Source organism: Limanda limanda, chromosome 1 (genome assembly GCF_963576545.1).
Source record: "Limanda limanda chromosome 1, fLimLim1.1, whole genome shotgun sequence".
NCBI lineage: Eukaryota > Metazoa > Chordata > Actinopteri > Pleuronectiformes > Pleuronectidae > Limanda > Limanda limanda.
The window spans coordinates 19265559-19278782 of record NC_083636.1 but is presented as its reverse complement, the minus strand read 5'-3'; the positions used below and the strand labels follow the sequence as shown (position 1 = coordinate 19278782).

The 13224-nt window shown below is 42.9% G+C and overlaps 1 protein-coding gene across 1 annotated transcript in view; it reads left to right on the top strand.

Moving 5' to 3' along the window:
• The first annotated feature begins 6426 nt into the window (after positions 1 to 6426).
• The window catches only part of acss3 (acyl-CoA synthetase short chain family member 3), a 31749-nt gene continuing 24951 nt past the window's right edge, over positions 6427 to 13224 (top strand). The window contains exons 1-6 of the mRNA XM_061070222.1: positions 6427 to 6802; positions 8375 to 8519; positions 9029 to 9217; positions 10084 to 10218; positions 12101 to 12241; positions 12918 to 12998. Coding sequence (XP_060926205.1) covers positions 6525 to 6802; positions 8375 to 8519; positions 9029 to 9217; positions 10084 to 10218; positions 12101 to 12241; positions 12918 to 12998 — 969 coding nt within the window. The 5' untranslated portion in view covers positions 6427 to 6524. The remainder of the gene's footprint in view (positions 6803 to 8374; positions 8520 to 9028; positions 9218 to 10083; positions 10219 to 12100; positions 12242 to 12917; positions 12999 to 13224) is intronic.

Genomic DNA, 13224 nt, shown 5'->3' with positions numbered 1-13224 from the left:
GAGAGGGAGGGAGGGAGGGAGGGAGAGAGAGAGGGAGAGAGAGAGGGAGGGAAGGAGGGAGAGAGAGAGGGAGGGAGAGAGAGGGAGGGAGACTACAGCATCACAGACAGAGTGAGAGATGGGGGGGGGGGTTTCTTCCATCCTCATAATATCTCATGAGAATCCAGCCCCATAAAAGACACACACACTGTTTTACAGACACTTTCATGACATGACGTTAAATTAAGTTTATAATGGACACAAGTATATTATATTATGACAAGTGGGAAAATGTTTTATTCCTTTGTGAGGATAAATTGAATCTGAGTGACTGAGTGGATCGATGAATTATAAGGCAAAACTCTGCTCAGTCTCATAATAATAACAGTAATAATCATAATAAGCTCAAAATGTCTCAGACAAACCTGAACGGTGGAGATGGAGCTGTGGTATCAACCGACACATCGACCAATCAGGAGCCAGCCTCAGCTGTCAATCATGACATTTACAAAGTTCTTAAAGCATCAAATAACTAATTAAACCAAACTTTTCTTGACTTTTTAGTTCGGTCCATGTCCTGTCCACTAACATGGAGGAGTAGGGGTTAATGACCTGCACTGCAGCCCGGTCTCACGCTACCCTTTTGTAAAGTTTGCCTTAAAGCTGGAGGCTAACTATCGTCCAAAATATATTTTTATGCAAAAATGTAATAAACATGCATTCTCCAAAACATGAGAAACAGCCCGAGAGGAAAATAAATCACAAAAACACACAACACAAATAGTGTGTCTACGTAGTTTTGGCCATGTAGCGTATCCCATAAATCAGAATAACACCGCCCCCTCCAACTCGCTGTGTAATCATTTATCACCCACTATATGAAAAGTCGGTGGTGAATCACAGTAACACACCTCCGTCGGCAGCCCTGCGGTTTCTGCATTCTCAATCCAACAATCACCAGCGCTTGTTTGTAAATGCTTAGCCGCGTATAAGCCATTCATCCATCCAGCACTTCACAGATCAGTTGATTGTGCGCACGCTTGCCATTAAGGTTTATTGTGAAGCGCTGAGCCACGCCGCCGGTTATCTCCCCTCTTGGCTCCACGCACCGCACGCGGCCCGATAAGGACTGAACGATGGTAGTGAACCTCAGCCTGTGAAGGGCTTAAGGATTAATCCTCATGTTTATATGCTACAGCAGAACAGAGCCGGACCACTGGCTCGCTGCATTTGACTGTGGATCTGCTGCCTAATGGTGTCGGGCTCGTACGTGGACGGTCACGACACTTTCACTCCACGGCAGAAGCAGAAGATCATCGGGAGAATTCCTGGTTGGGCAGATGTTGCAGCAAGAGCATGATGTGTCTCATGGTTCTGACTTCACTGTGACAAATGCAGGCTGTAAATAAGGCTAACACTGGAAGACAAGGACTGGTATTTAGGTTGCATTCTTCAAAGGCTGCATTAAGAGACCAGTTGCGTCAACTGGACTGGACTGCCCCTCTATGAAGGATCCTTCGAATGAGGCCATCAAATCTGTCCCTTCATCTTCGAGACACAGAAGCCCAACCTATCCCAGGATTCCCAATGACGCCAGCAAGCAACATTCAAATGCTTGAGAGCCAGGCTTCAGCATAAAACCTGACAGCTAACATCATTAGAACATTCTTGTTGGGTCAAACTTTGTTTCTAGGTGACAGCAATTAGGGCAAGACATGCTGGTGACGCTGGTCAAACCTCTGCAGACCGGATTGTCTAATTTTGGTTCGGCCTCGCGGTTCTACACGCCTCCTTCGTGGCATCCTCCGAAGGATGCAGCCCCTGAATTGAGACGCAACAATACGACATTTAAATCATTTCAATCTCATTTATTTTGCCCTTCAAGAAAAAGGAAAACCACTCGCTTTAGCTTGTACCCACTTGGGAAGAGGTTACCTTTTTCTATCTAAATGGAATTTTTCACAATTTCCCAGCATTTGAAAAGCATCAGGTAATCTGCTAAACCTGCACACGTTTAATCACACGTTCCATATGTGCTGGGGAGCTCCAGCCGTCCATGTTCCCACCCCCGGCTGCATGCAGATGTAAACAGGTTGTAAGTGGTGCGGCTGAAGGGGATGGACGGAGAGGGCGAGGGCTTAGAGAGCGCACGAGAAAGAGGGCACCGAGAGATTACAGCCTCACATCCATATGGGCTGGAATACAGTTCTTTTTTTAAAGAGGTGGGATTACGCTGCAGTGCTCTTAAAGCCGCCAAACTGCAGATAAATTGATTTCTGAGAGGCCGGAAGAAAAATGCACGAGACAGACGATTGGACGGAGCACGAACGCTTTATTTGCCGATAGCACTTTGGAGTGTGTATGGTCAATGTAAAGAAAACAGAGTGAAGGCAGCTCAGCTCTGTTCAGCAGAACCTCTCACCCTACATCTAATATGGTTTGTTTAATCCAAACAAAAATGAGAGTTTTATTTTTCTCATGTGGCCTTTTCACAGGAACCCTGCTCGAAAATAATGCTTTCCCAAAAAGGATAAGAGAATATCTCTGCAGCTACAGCTTCTATATTAATAATGTTGGGATCTGTATAAAGGTAAAACACTTTAGATGTAGGTGGATCAGAGTAAATGAAGATAGCATACTGTCAATGAAAGATGTCATGCCTCCTCTATAAGGATTTCATTGGTAATGTGGGGATGCTTCCACCTCTTCGTTGTAATTCAAACAACTGACGGCAGAAATGCTTCACTAATCCTCTATTTATTAAAAAGAGACAGTGCATAATACAATTTTGACAACTACTGACTGTGATCTCCGCGCGGCTCTGGCTGTGATCTACACGGCGTGTCACACTGGGGAAAGATAAATCTACAGAGCAACAGACAAATGGTGATACATGTGTTAAGGTTTTTCTCCTGCGTGACGTGACAGCCTGCGTTCCCACAGCAGCTTGCTGGTTTATTGCAAAGCTCCATCAGGAAGCAGCTGACAGATCATGAATGTCCATGATCATATGAACGTGTGAGGTAAAACTGAGTAAAATGTTTTATTCATTTCTTGCAGGACAAGTTGATGAAGCAAGTGTGTAGATGATCCTAGGTTCACAGAATTCTCTTGATTTCCTGTGAAGTTACATTTTTATTGCGGCAACTTAAAGCAACACTAGGTCACTTTTACTGAGCAGCAGCGCCCTCTGCTGCCAGGCATAGGGACTCATGCTGTTGGGGCTCCGTGTCCAAGCGATTTTCAAGAAGGATGAAAAACAATGTCCATGATCGTGACTGGGGCTGTGACTCACTCACTGAGCTGAAACCCATCTGAACGGAGGATATAACACATGATTCCGAGCTTCCTGAAGCAGAAGAGCTGCCGCAGAGACAAATCCACCAAACCCTGTTCAGAATTCTTCATATTCATATTCCTTCTGAATATGTGGAATTTTAAGTCTTTTTAACTGATCTACAGTTCAACTTTATTCCTGAACTCGTTGGACCTGATTCAGTCGGTTTCACACAGACCAGACGTTCAGGATGAGGAGTGGGAATAAAAGAGGAAGATACTTTTTTAAAGTACAGAAGTTACATAGTTTTAGTCATTCTTTGCATTTGCTGTTGTATTTTTTACACAATCTCCATTCAACCATAAGGCTGTTGAAATCCCCTTCAGAGACACAGCACCCGCTCACCTTGTCAAATGGAAATAATTCATCACACAAAGTAATGACATCGCAGACTGGTTCACTTTGTCGCGTCCATTAGCTGCTAGAGTGATTTAATCTAATTTAGTTTGAGCAGACGCGACAAGTAGAAGTACATTGTCAGACCTGTCAGAATGTAAAGGGGCTTAAAATGAAAAGACTTTATTGATGCTGCGCCCGAGCTCATCTGGCGTTTTGGTTTTCAGACCGACAGAAAGAAATATTAAGATGTCGGTGTTCATATTGAGCTTGTGATGCTTCTACACGTCTTATATGCGTGAACATTCAATAGAATAGAAATGTACATCGAATAAAAATAAATATCTCTGCTGAATCCGCCAGCCACTTCTTATCCTCATCTCCTGCTTGAAATACGAAATCTTCAACGGGGCTTTTACACTGCACTTACATCCCCAGTGCACTACATGAGAGTGTCCTCGTTAGTTTGTGTGTTCAGTTTCAGGCAACGTCGAACAGAAATATCACTCCACTGTAAAGATGAATCATCTGTTTTAAAACGATGAATAACGTTGTCTGAAATCATCCCCCTGCCTCTAAGCCAACTGCCGCGTCCGCAAAAACCCGTTCCAGATGCAAAGCGACAATCGTCATCTTCAAACTAATTTCAGAAACTCTGTGGGAAGAGAGAGCGAGAAACACACACACACTGCTCGGAGATGAATCATGTGCAGATAAACTCTGGTGATTTGCCACTGAAGGGCAGTAGACTGATTTCTGCTTCAAAAGATTCGGAGGGGCCTTTATGAGCCATCTTGGACTCAGCTCTGATCAACTGTTTAGCTCGGTGCCCGTCCGCTGCCAGAGAGCACGAGTGATGATACATATTCTGCCAGCAGCACATGCGTGGTTATAAGAAGAGTTATGGCAGAGTCTGGGTTGTAGCAGAGACCTTTTGGCCAGAGTAATTAAAGCATTAGTGGATACGAGAGGCATCCGTTCACTATCAGGGCTTTGATTATGCATGAATATGGATTTGTAGCTTGCATGCTCTGGTGAAATGGGGCGAAAATTAGAATCAATATCAGGGGAAAAACAATAATTTCATCATGCCTGAAAGGCGGCAGGGTAACTTAGAGGGGATGGGTTTAAGAAAACCTCAACAATTCACAACACGAGAACCATCAGTAGAGAGCAAATCTCCATTTAAGCCTCGTGGAATCAATTTGGAACATTTAAATTCGCTAGATTAAGATTTTATTTGGATTGCAGACAAAAAATCCCTGGACTGGCACCAAAGTTTTTATGGAATCTTTCTTGGCTTGTGTCCGATCCTTCCAAGCAAGTTTTGTGGAAATCTATTGTTTAGTTTTTGTGTAATCCTGCTGACAAACACACAAACCAACCAATGGAGAGGGATGAAAATATAACCTCCTGCTATCATGCCTGTTAAAGTGCATCTACATGCTGTGTTTATAACTGACGCACATTTTTTGTTACTTGGCTCAAATGTATTTTCCTTTAAATCCAGAAAGTGCAGGTTTCAGTGAGAAGCTTAATAAACCCAGTAGCTACAAGGCAAAACCTGAGAAAAGCCTCCCGGGAAAAAAAGCTTAATACTCTCACAAGTTTCTAGCAGAAAAAAGAAGCTTTGCTGTGCATGAATAAAAAGAAACAGATGACTTGAAATATCAGATGGATGAGTTACTCAACCAGGGGCAGCGGCGTGCAGGGGTCACGTACACGGGGTCAGGCGGGATTATGGGTATTTACCGGCAGCCTGGATGATGGCAGTGAGGAAAGAGGTGGGGACATGGAGCTGGAGCATGTGCGGCATGACAGGACTGCAAACGCCACGAGCACGATACTGGAACAAGTGACTCCGACGTTTTGTGTGTGAGTGTGCGTGTGGGTGTGCGTTTTTTATTTCAGTCCATACAATCGTGTTCATAAATATCCACCAAACGAGCCGGAGTGCTCCCGCTGATCACTTTGAGCAAAGGTATTTGCACTTGGAGCCGGAGGAGGGTTCAGGATGACACCCTGAGGAACATGAAAGTTTAATGCTGCTGCTATAAAACAAAGATTTGTGCTGGAAAACGAGCTGCGAGCAAATCAAATATGTAATTTTTGTTTTGTTTTGCATGATAACTGACCTGCAGGCTACGAATCTAATGTCAATGGTGATGCCTGTAATCATGTATCTCTGATCTTTCAATCCTTCTGCTGTCAGGCTGCTAAACTTAGACAGTAGTCGTTTTAAATGACATCTTTTATGACTATGCTTTTTACATAACACACGTAACAAATATCTATTTATTATGTAGTTATTGTCCTTTTATTTTACACATTGACACAAATCATATTGGATGTGGTTTGTGTGAGGAAGCTGCAAATGAGTCGTCCTCCTCACGATCAATAAAGTTGCCTGTATATGAATATTTTATGTTTTCTTCTATGCACATAATCTTTGCCTGGTTTTTGTCTCGCCCTACCAGGTTTCATGGGAATCTGGTGTGTAGTGTTTTTTTGCACAATCCTTCTGATAAACATACAAACAAACAAACAGGGTAACAAATATAGTCTGACACTACAGGCTGCAAATCTGAATATTTGGAGTGTTCTACTCTGTCCAGCATCGTTCCCGGTGTTGTCCCTCGGGCTCTGGCGGGTTTAAGGCACAGCTCTCCCGGTTTACTGGTTGTGTAACAGCTTTCGATTGTGGCTCCAAAGCTCCTCCTGCACCAAGCACATCCAGTTCATAGTTCGCGTTCCTTGAAGAGGGCTATTGATAAAGGCTTCAGGCTTTCTCTCTCCCCCGGAAGAGGAACGTGGAACGTGGTGTGAAAGTTCCACCTTCTCACACCAAACCACCACAACCAACGCAGCGACCATGCACCAGCACGTTGGGCAGCTCCTGCGGCTGGGTCGGTGCAGGAGGAACCCGTGGGTTGTCGCTGCAGCTGCACGACAACAACAACAACAACATCCTCAACAACAACAACAACAGCGTGTGTGCAGGAGCTACGCGTCGGACGCTGCATATCGCCAGACCTTCGCCTCAGCCAGGGACCAGCCCGACAGCTACTGGGCGGAGGTGGGACGGGACATCCACTGGTTTGAGCCGTGGACTCGAACCCTGCACGCTGAGGACCCAGTGTTCCCAGACTGGTAGGTTCCAGTGCAGCAGGTGACAACACAGCAGGGGACACGTTTGATATGTGGCTTTTACTGCCCCAGGAATTCTTGGGAGACACAAAAGCCTACATTTCCCACAATGCCACGGACCTCGAACTCCTCATAACTTCGAGGAAAGTTACGCAAGACCCTCGTGCATTTTTTCTTAATGAGTGATAAATCACTTCAAGAAAAAGGCTTCAGCTCCTGAAGGCAGGAAACTGGAGACAAGGAAGTGTTTTATTTACATGAGAGTTGAAGAAGCCCCTCGAGGAGTCTTCACCACTGCCTGTGTGTAAAGTACAGAATACTTGGAAAACATCCAGGCCTCTTGTAAATCTGCATTTATTTCATAGTTTAGAAAATGACCTGAAAAAACAACCACATGTTTCTATTAAAAAACAATATAACACAGTATTATATCATATAATATAATATAATATGATGGAATATAATGGATTATAATATTAAATAATATATAATGGAATAGAGTAGAATATAACTTAATATTATATAATATAATATAATAATAATATATAACATATATATAACATATCATGATACCATAAAATAAATAATATGTTGTTTAATAATTTTAGTGACAAGTTCAATAGACAAGTTCTTCAGCTGAAGAGGAAAGATTACGTCACGTCCGCCAGGCAATTTTTTTGCCATAAATTGCATTAATTAACCAAACAACAGGTTAAATTATTATACTTCACTTATTTATTTAGTAGAATGTATGAGTTTCTCTACATGCTGGTAAGTGGATCAGTAGATTTCTGTCAAAGCTCTTTGTTGAGAGAAACATAACTGTTTTCAAGGGTTATTGTCTTTTTTTTTATTACATATTTCTTTTATTTCTTATTTCACACACCTCCTCCTGCACCGGCTGGGGAAAATGAAAAATCACTTTGTTTTGATTTTTGGTGATTGAGTTTGGACGGTTGCACTTCATAGCACGTTAAGAAACAGACATATTGAAATGAAAGTCACAAACCATCGTGTGTCTCCGGCTCCCGAAACACCATCTGCTCCACCTGCCTGCTGCTCGTCATCCATATGCACGGCAGCAGCAGGAGTAGTTCAGCCGAGGCCTCATCAGGTGCATTGATTTGTTGTGTGGCTGCTGGTAAAGATGTCTGTCTTCACTGGAATCGATTTCCTCAAGTGTTAGGACATCATATGATATGTGATATATTTTGTTCATTGCAAAAGTGTTTGAGTGTTGAACAGTATTGTTTAGTTTGTATTATGCATTTTAATCATGGGTTATTGACTTGTTTTTATTGAATGTGATGTTTAATCATGTGCTTGTGGTACAGTTAGTGTGGATAGTATGTATATTGCACATGTATTATCCATAGATATTACTATTTATATAAGAGGTATTTTAATTGTAGCTGGCCTTGTAAAAACTGATTTGGGACAAAAGATAAAAAAAGGGCTTATTTTGCTAACTTTGTAGTATTTTGTCAGTTGATAAATGAAACACATGAAATTAAAAAAATTAAAATTTTTGATTGTTGATCAGTGGTGAGAGTGATTATGTTTTGTCCCTGTCAGGTTTGTCGGAGGGAAGTTGAACGTGTGCTACAACGCTGTGGACCGCCACGTGGAGAGCGGCCGCGGCGAGCAGCCGGCCATCATCTACGACAGCCCGGTGACCGGGACCAAACAGATCATCACTTTCAGGGAACTTCAGGACCAGGTAGATGTAGTAAGATGTAGAACCTGCAAGTTTAAAGAGCTGTGTGGACTCGTTTTGTCTAAGGCTGGATTTATTTTTGTTAAGCTCTGACATAAGAACGTGTTTCCATGATGATAAATTCCCTTTCAATCCTTCAGCTGAGTTTCTTGGCCGAGTTTCTCTGCTGTTTTCCTGCCGTGGCAGCTGGATTGACCCGGAGTCCAACATAATAAGCAGGAGAGGGTTATAATTAACTTTATTGACATTAGGGCAGACGCTCCAGTTCAATCAGCGCTCAGTGGCATGTACTATAATTTAAAGTGTTTTAAATGAGAAATGGTGTCGCCCCAGCTTTTTGTCGGCCTTTAACCCGAAGCAAAACGACACCTCACTTAATTTAACTTACAACGTTGAGACCTTTTCATTTCTCACATTCTGTCATTACGTCTTCAGATTTATTTCCTCATTATCTAACCTTAAAATCATGCTCAAAACTCATATCAAATGTGTATCTCTTCTCCTTAACCCAGGTGTCCAGGTTAGCAGGAGTCCTGGTGAAGAATGGGGTTCGCAAAGGAGACCTGGTGGTCATTTACATGCCCATGGTGCCCCAGGCCATGTTCACCATGCTGGCCTGTGCACGGATCGGTGCCCCCCACAGCCTCATCTTCGGCGGCTTCGCCTCCAAAGAGCTCTCCGTCCGCATCAATCACGCCAAGGTTAGGAAGCGTTATCACGGTTGTGGTTGAGCTCTATCGTTATGTTGCGCTTGGATAAAACTATATAATCTTTATTAACTGTCACACGTCAGTACGCCCGGCCGTTTGATATTTAACAGACCAATAACACTGCGGCAACTTATAATTTTCCAATTCAAGTATTCTCTGGCACCGTTAATAATGTGCACCATTCATCCTGTGCAAAAAAAAAGATCTCCCTGAAAACAAGGGGTAGCCTGAGGCTTCTTTGTTTTTGTTTTGCTGAAAATGAATCATTCACAGAGGAGAGCTCTTGGCTCGACTTCTCCGCTCAGAGCAACACACTTGAAAGGGATGCCAGTGCCAGGTGTCTGGCGATGGTGAACTCTCAGTGATGTGTTTATACAAATATTAATCTGAAGAAATACAATGGTTTGAAAGTGTTTTAACTGTTGTTCTTTTCATGATTGATCCATACTCAGCATTACCATAGACATTGTAATGGCCCTAAATAGCCACTATGGCAAAAATAAACCTGTGTGCATCACATCTGCTTCAATGCTGTGGCTTGTGCCTCAAACTTTCAACTCTAAAAAGTTATAGAAAATGCTATTTACCCTCTAGGAAGCACCTCAGGTGTGAGTTAATCCTGTTAGCTTGTTTGGAATATCACATGCATGTTAAATAGGCTTAAGTGAACTGCACTTGACTTGACTCTGCAGTGCTGCTACAGGCTAATACCACTAATACCCTTTTTTAAAAATGCAGCAAAACACATTTCCACGTATCATGAAAGGACAGCTCTTTTCTAACATAGCTCTAAAAAATGAGTTGTTGACATTTTTTTATCTGACTCCCGTTCTCTCTTGATCTCTCGTGTTTTTCAGCCCAAGATGATTGTCACGTCCTCCTTTGGCATCGAGCCCGGCAGGAGAGTGGAGTACATCCCTCTGGTGGAGAAGGCCCTGGAGCTAAGCTCTCACAAACCCTCCAAGGTTCTCATCTACAACAGGCCGAACATGGTAAGAAGCCCTCGAGCTCCGCGGAGCTAAGGTTGACAGTGCGGTGTCATTTGTGAGTGCATCTGAAAATACGGCTGAAGTGTGCAAAGCTGACGAGTGCGGTCACCGTGTAGCTGCTGTTGGGGAGGGAAGGTGAAGAGTTGCAGTTTTCAAGCTATAATAGTGCATTTATTCATTCAATTGAATCTAAAAAACTGGATTATGATCGCCTGGAATTGGCCAGATATGAATAAAAGGTATCGTAATACAAACCTTGCCTCAGAACCACATGATAAAATGATGCATAGCTGGTTTAATAGAATGATACGAGAGTGAAGAATGTACCTTGAATGTGCGCAGCTGAGGGGTTGAGGTTTCATAGGCAGCCTCATTAAGACAATTAGTAAGAAGTGTGTGTGGTGTAATTACAAAGCAAACAAAAAGGCATTAATGTGGTGACAACAAGCCCGAATCAGCTTGATTTGCTGATACTCGGGTAATAAAATAGGCGCAGCGGAGTTTGAGGTCAAGGAAAAATAATTGTGTCGCAGTTTCATTCATTTTCTAGTTTCATTATTAATTATACCATTAACCGTGGGTGCAGGCATAGGTGGTGGTGGTGGGGGGGGGGGGGGGGGGTGTGTGCAGTGTCCTCAAGCAAACTTCATGACGTCAGCTCGGAGACAAACGGGTGACGTCACAGTGAGCTGCCACTCCATCTCTCCAGTGTTATCAGGTCTTTCCCCGGAGACATGAGAGGCTGTTGTCAGGACATTGTGTTTTGAAGGAGTTACAGGGCTGTTGTAAAGTAAAACTGTGAAATTGTTTTCACAGTTTTACCCCCCCCCCCACCTTTAAGATCATGTGAAACACAGTGGCTGCAGCTGCTTTATCACATCCCTCATTCAGCGAGCAGGAGGTTGTGGGTTTTGTGGAACACAGCCTCCGACATGAAAGCCTTGTGGAAGCAGCCAAGTTTTACCCTGGCTTGGCTTCAGTGGATAAACAAGGATGCTTTTCCGAGAGCTGGAGGTTTTATGGGATGTCTGTCCTCTGCCTGAAGAATCCGTGCGTGATACCGAATGATGTCTTATGTGTTGAGCTCGTTTTTCTGAGAACAAGAGACTTTTCTTCACCCTCCCGGGACTATTTCACGTTAAAGAAATGAAGTATCAAAAAGGTTTCACGGAGACAAGAGACAGAAAATGTTAAGGTCTTTAAACCTTGACCGAGGTCGGTACAAGAGAGTGTGATGACAGACAGGAGCCGGGGCAGATTTTCAACAATAAGTCTATTGCATAAATATTATATAATTGTATAAATTATATATTTACACATTTTGGAGAAAGAATTTCAATCCTTTTTTACTTCTAGGCAACCCGCTGAAAACTGAAATAAAAGCTCATCGACCACATGCAGAGCTACTAATACTATGCTATCTTTGTAATTTAATTTTAGTTTTTTAAATCTAATTATTTATGATAGTTGATTATATTTGATTTATTCATATGTTCTACTTACTCGTAGCTTATTGTTTTCTATGTGGAAATAATTTATTGGTGTTCTTCCTTAACATTTATTGGAATACTTGCAGTTATATGCAGTTTTATACTTTTTGTATTCCCATTCACAAATAATAGATGAAGTGATTACCCTAAAAGTCTCTCTGCATATTGCTTCTTGCCATAAATTTCCATTTCCTTCACCAGTTCCGTGATTCACTGATAAAACTGTCCTCCTGTATTCTCTCTGTACCGCAACCCTCTTTGAAAACAAGAAGAAATCCCTGGTGGGATGATAATAAACACGACCTTCAACACCGAACCTTGAAGCTGTTTCCTTTTGCTGTTCACTGATTAGAATGCAAACAAGTAATATCCTCCTTGTTTCTTTGTGCTTTCAGGAGAAAGTATCAGTGAGTCCAGAGCTGAACCTGGACTGGGAGGAGGAGATGGCCACTGCTCGGCCACACGACTGCATTCCTCTCCCGTCCAACCACCCACTGTACGTCCTCTATACCTCTGGGACAACTGGGACACCAAAGGTACTGGTTGTTACAGCAGCAGTGGAGAAATATAAATCATCGCCTCATGCATTGACTTGCAGACACCGTGTAAAACATTTCTCATGAGTTATAGGAGTTTCTGTCGGCCGCAGTTTGTCTAAGTGCCGTCAGTTTCGGCGCGGAGCTTTTCCTGTGATTCATCTGCTCTTTGACTCTGCAAAACAATCCGGGCTCAATCCAAACGCCATCAACATGACATAAATAAGATGGAGCTTTTCCACAGCGGGAGCTGGAGCTCACGCAGGAGCCGTTGCCCGTAGGCGGTTTCTAGATGGAAATAAACCGTGGCTCCCTGTTGAAACGGCATCATTTTGTCTTTGGTCAACAGACGACATCAAATATCCACCTGCCGGCTACTTCCTGAGCTTAGCAGTGCAGCTTGTGTCAGCTTTTATTTCTGTGTGAGCATCTGTGACTTCCTCTGTGACGCCTGTAGGGAAACTGGATCTCTAAAAACAGCTCTGTATATGTGCAGCGCCATTAACTAATAAAAAAGCTGTAATTGGTTTGAGAGGAATTGACTTGAAAACAAAGTACCATCTCTGTCTGTACAGCAAAGCGAAGTGTAGATATTTAGATTGATATTAAACTTGTGTGTTGTTTTTTGGCCTAATTCCTGTCACCCGCCTTGTGTTTTTCTCTTCTCGTCCCACAGGGCGTGGTACGAGACACCGCCGGCTATGCTGTGATGCTGAAATGGACCATGTCAAATATTTATGGACTCAGTCCTGGAGACGTAAGGCAATAAAGCATCGTCCTCCTCCTGAGATAATGGTGTGCATGAGAAACAAAGAGCGAGCAGTCAGCCGGGAGACTGTTCTCCACTCTTAGGAAGATTTAATCACCCTGTGATGTTTATGTGAACCGAAGACTCATAAGTTCTGAAATTAGTTTTTTTATTTATCAACATTTATCGTCTACACAACACATTTGATTTTCTTTTACATTAACTGCAGCCATGC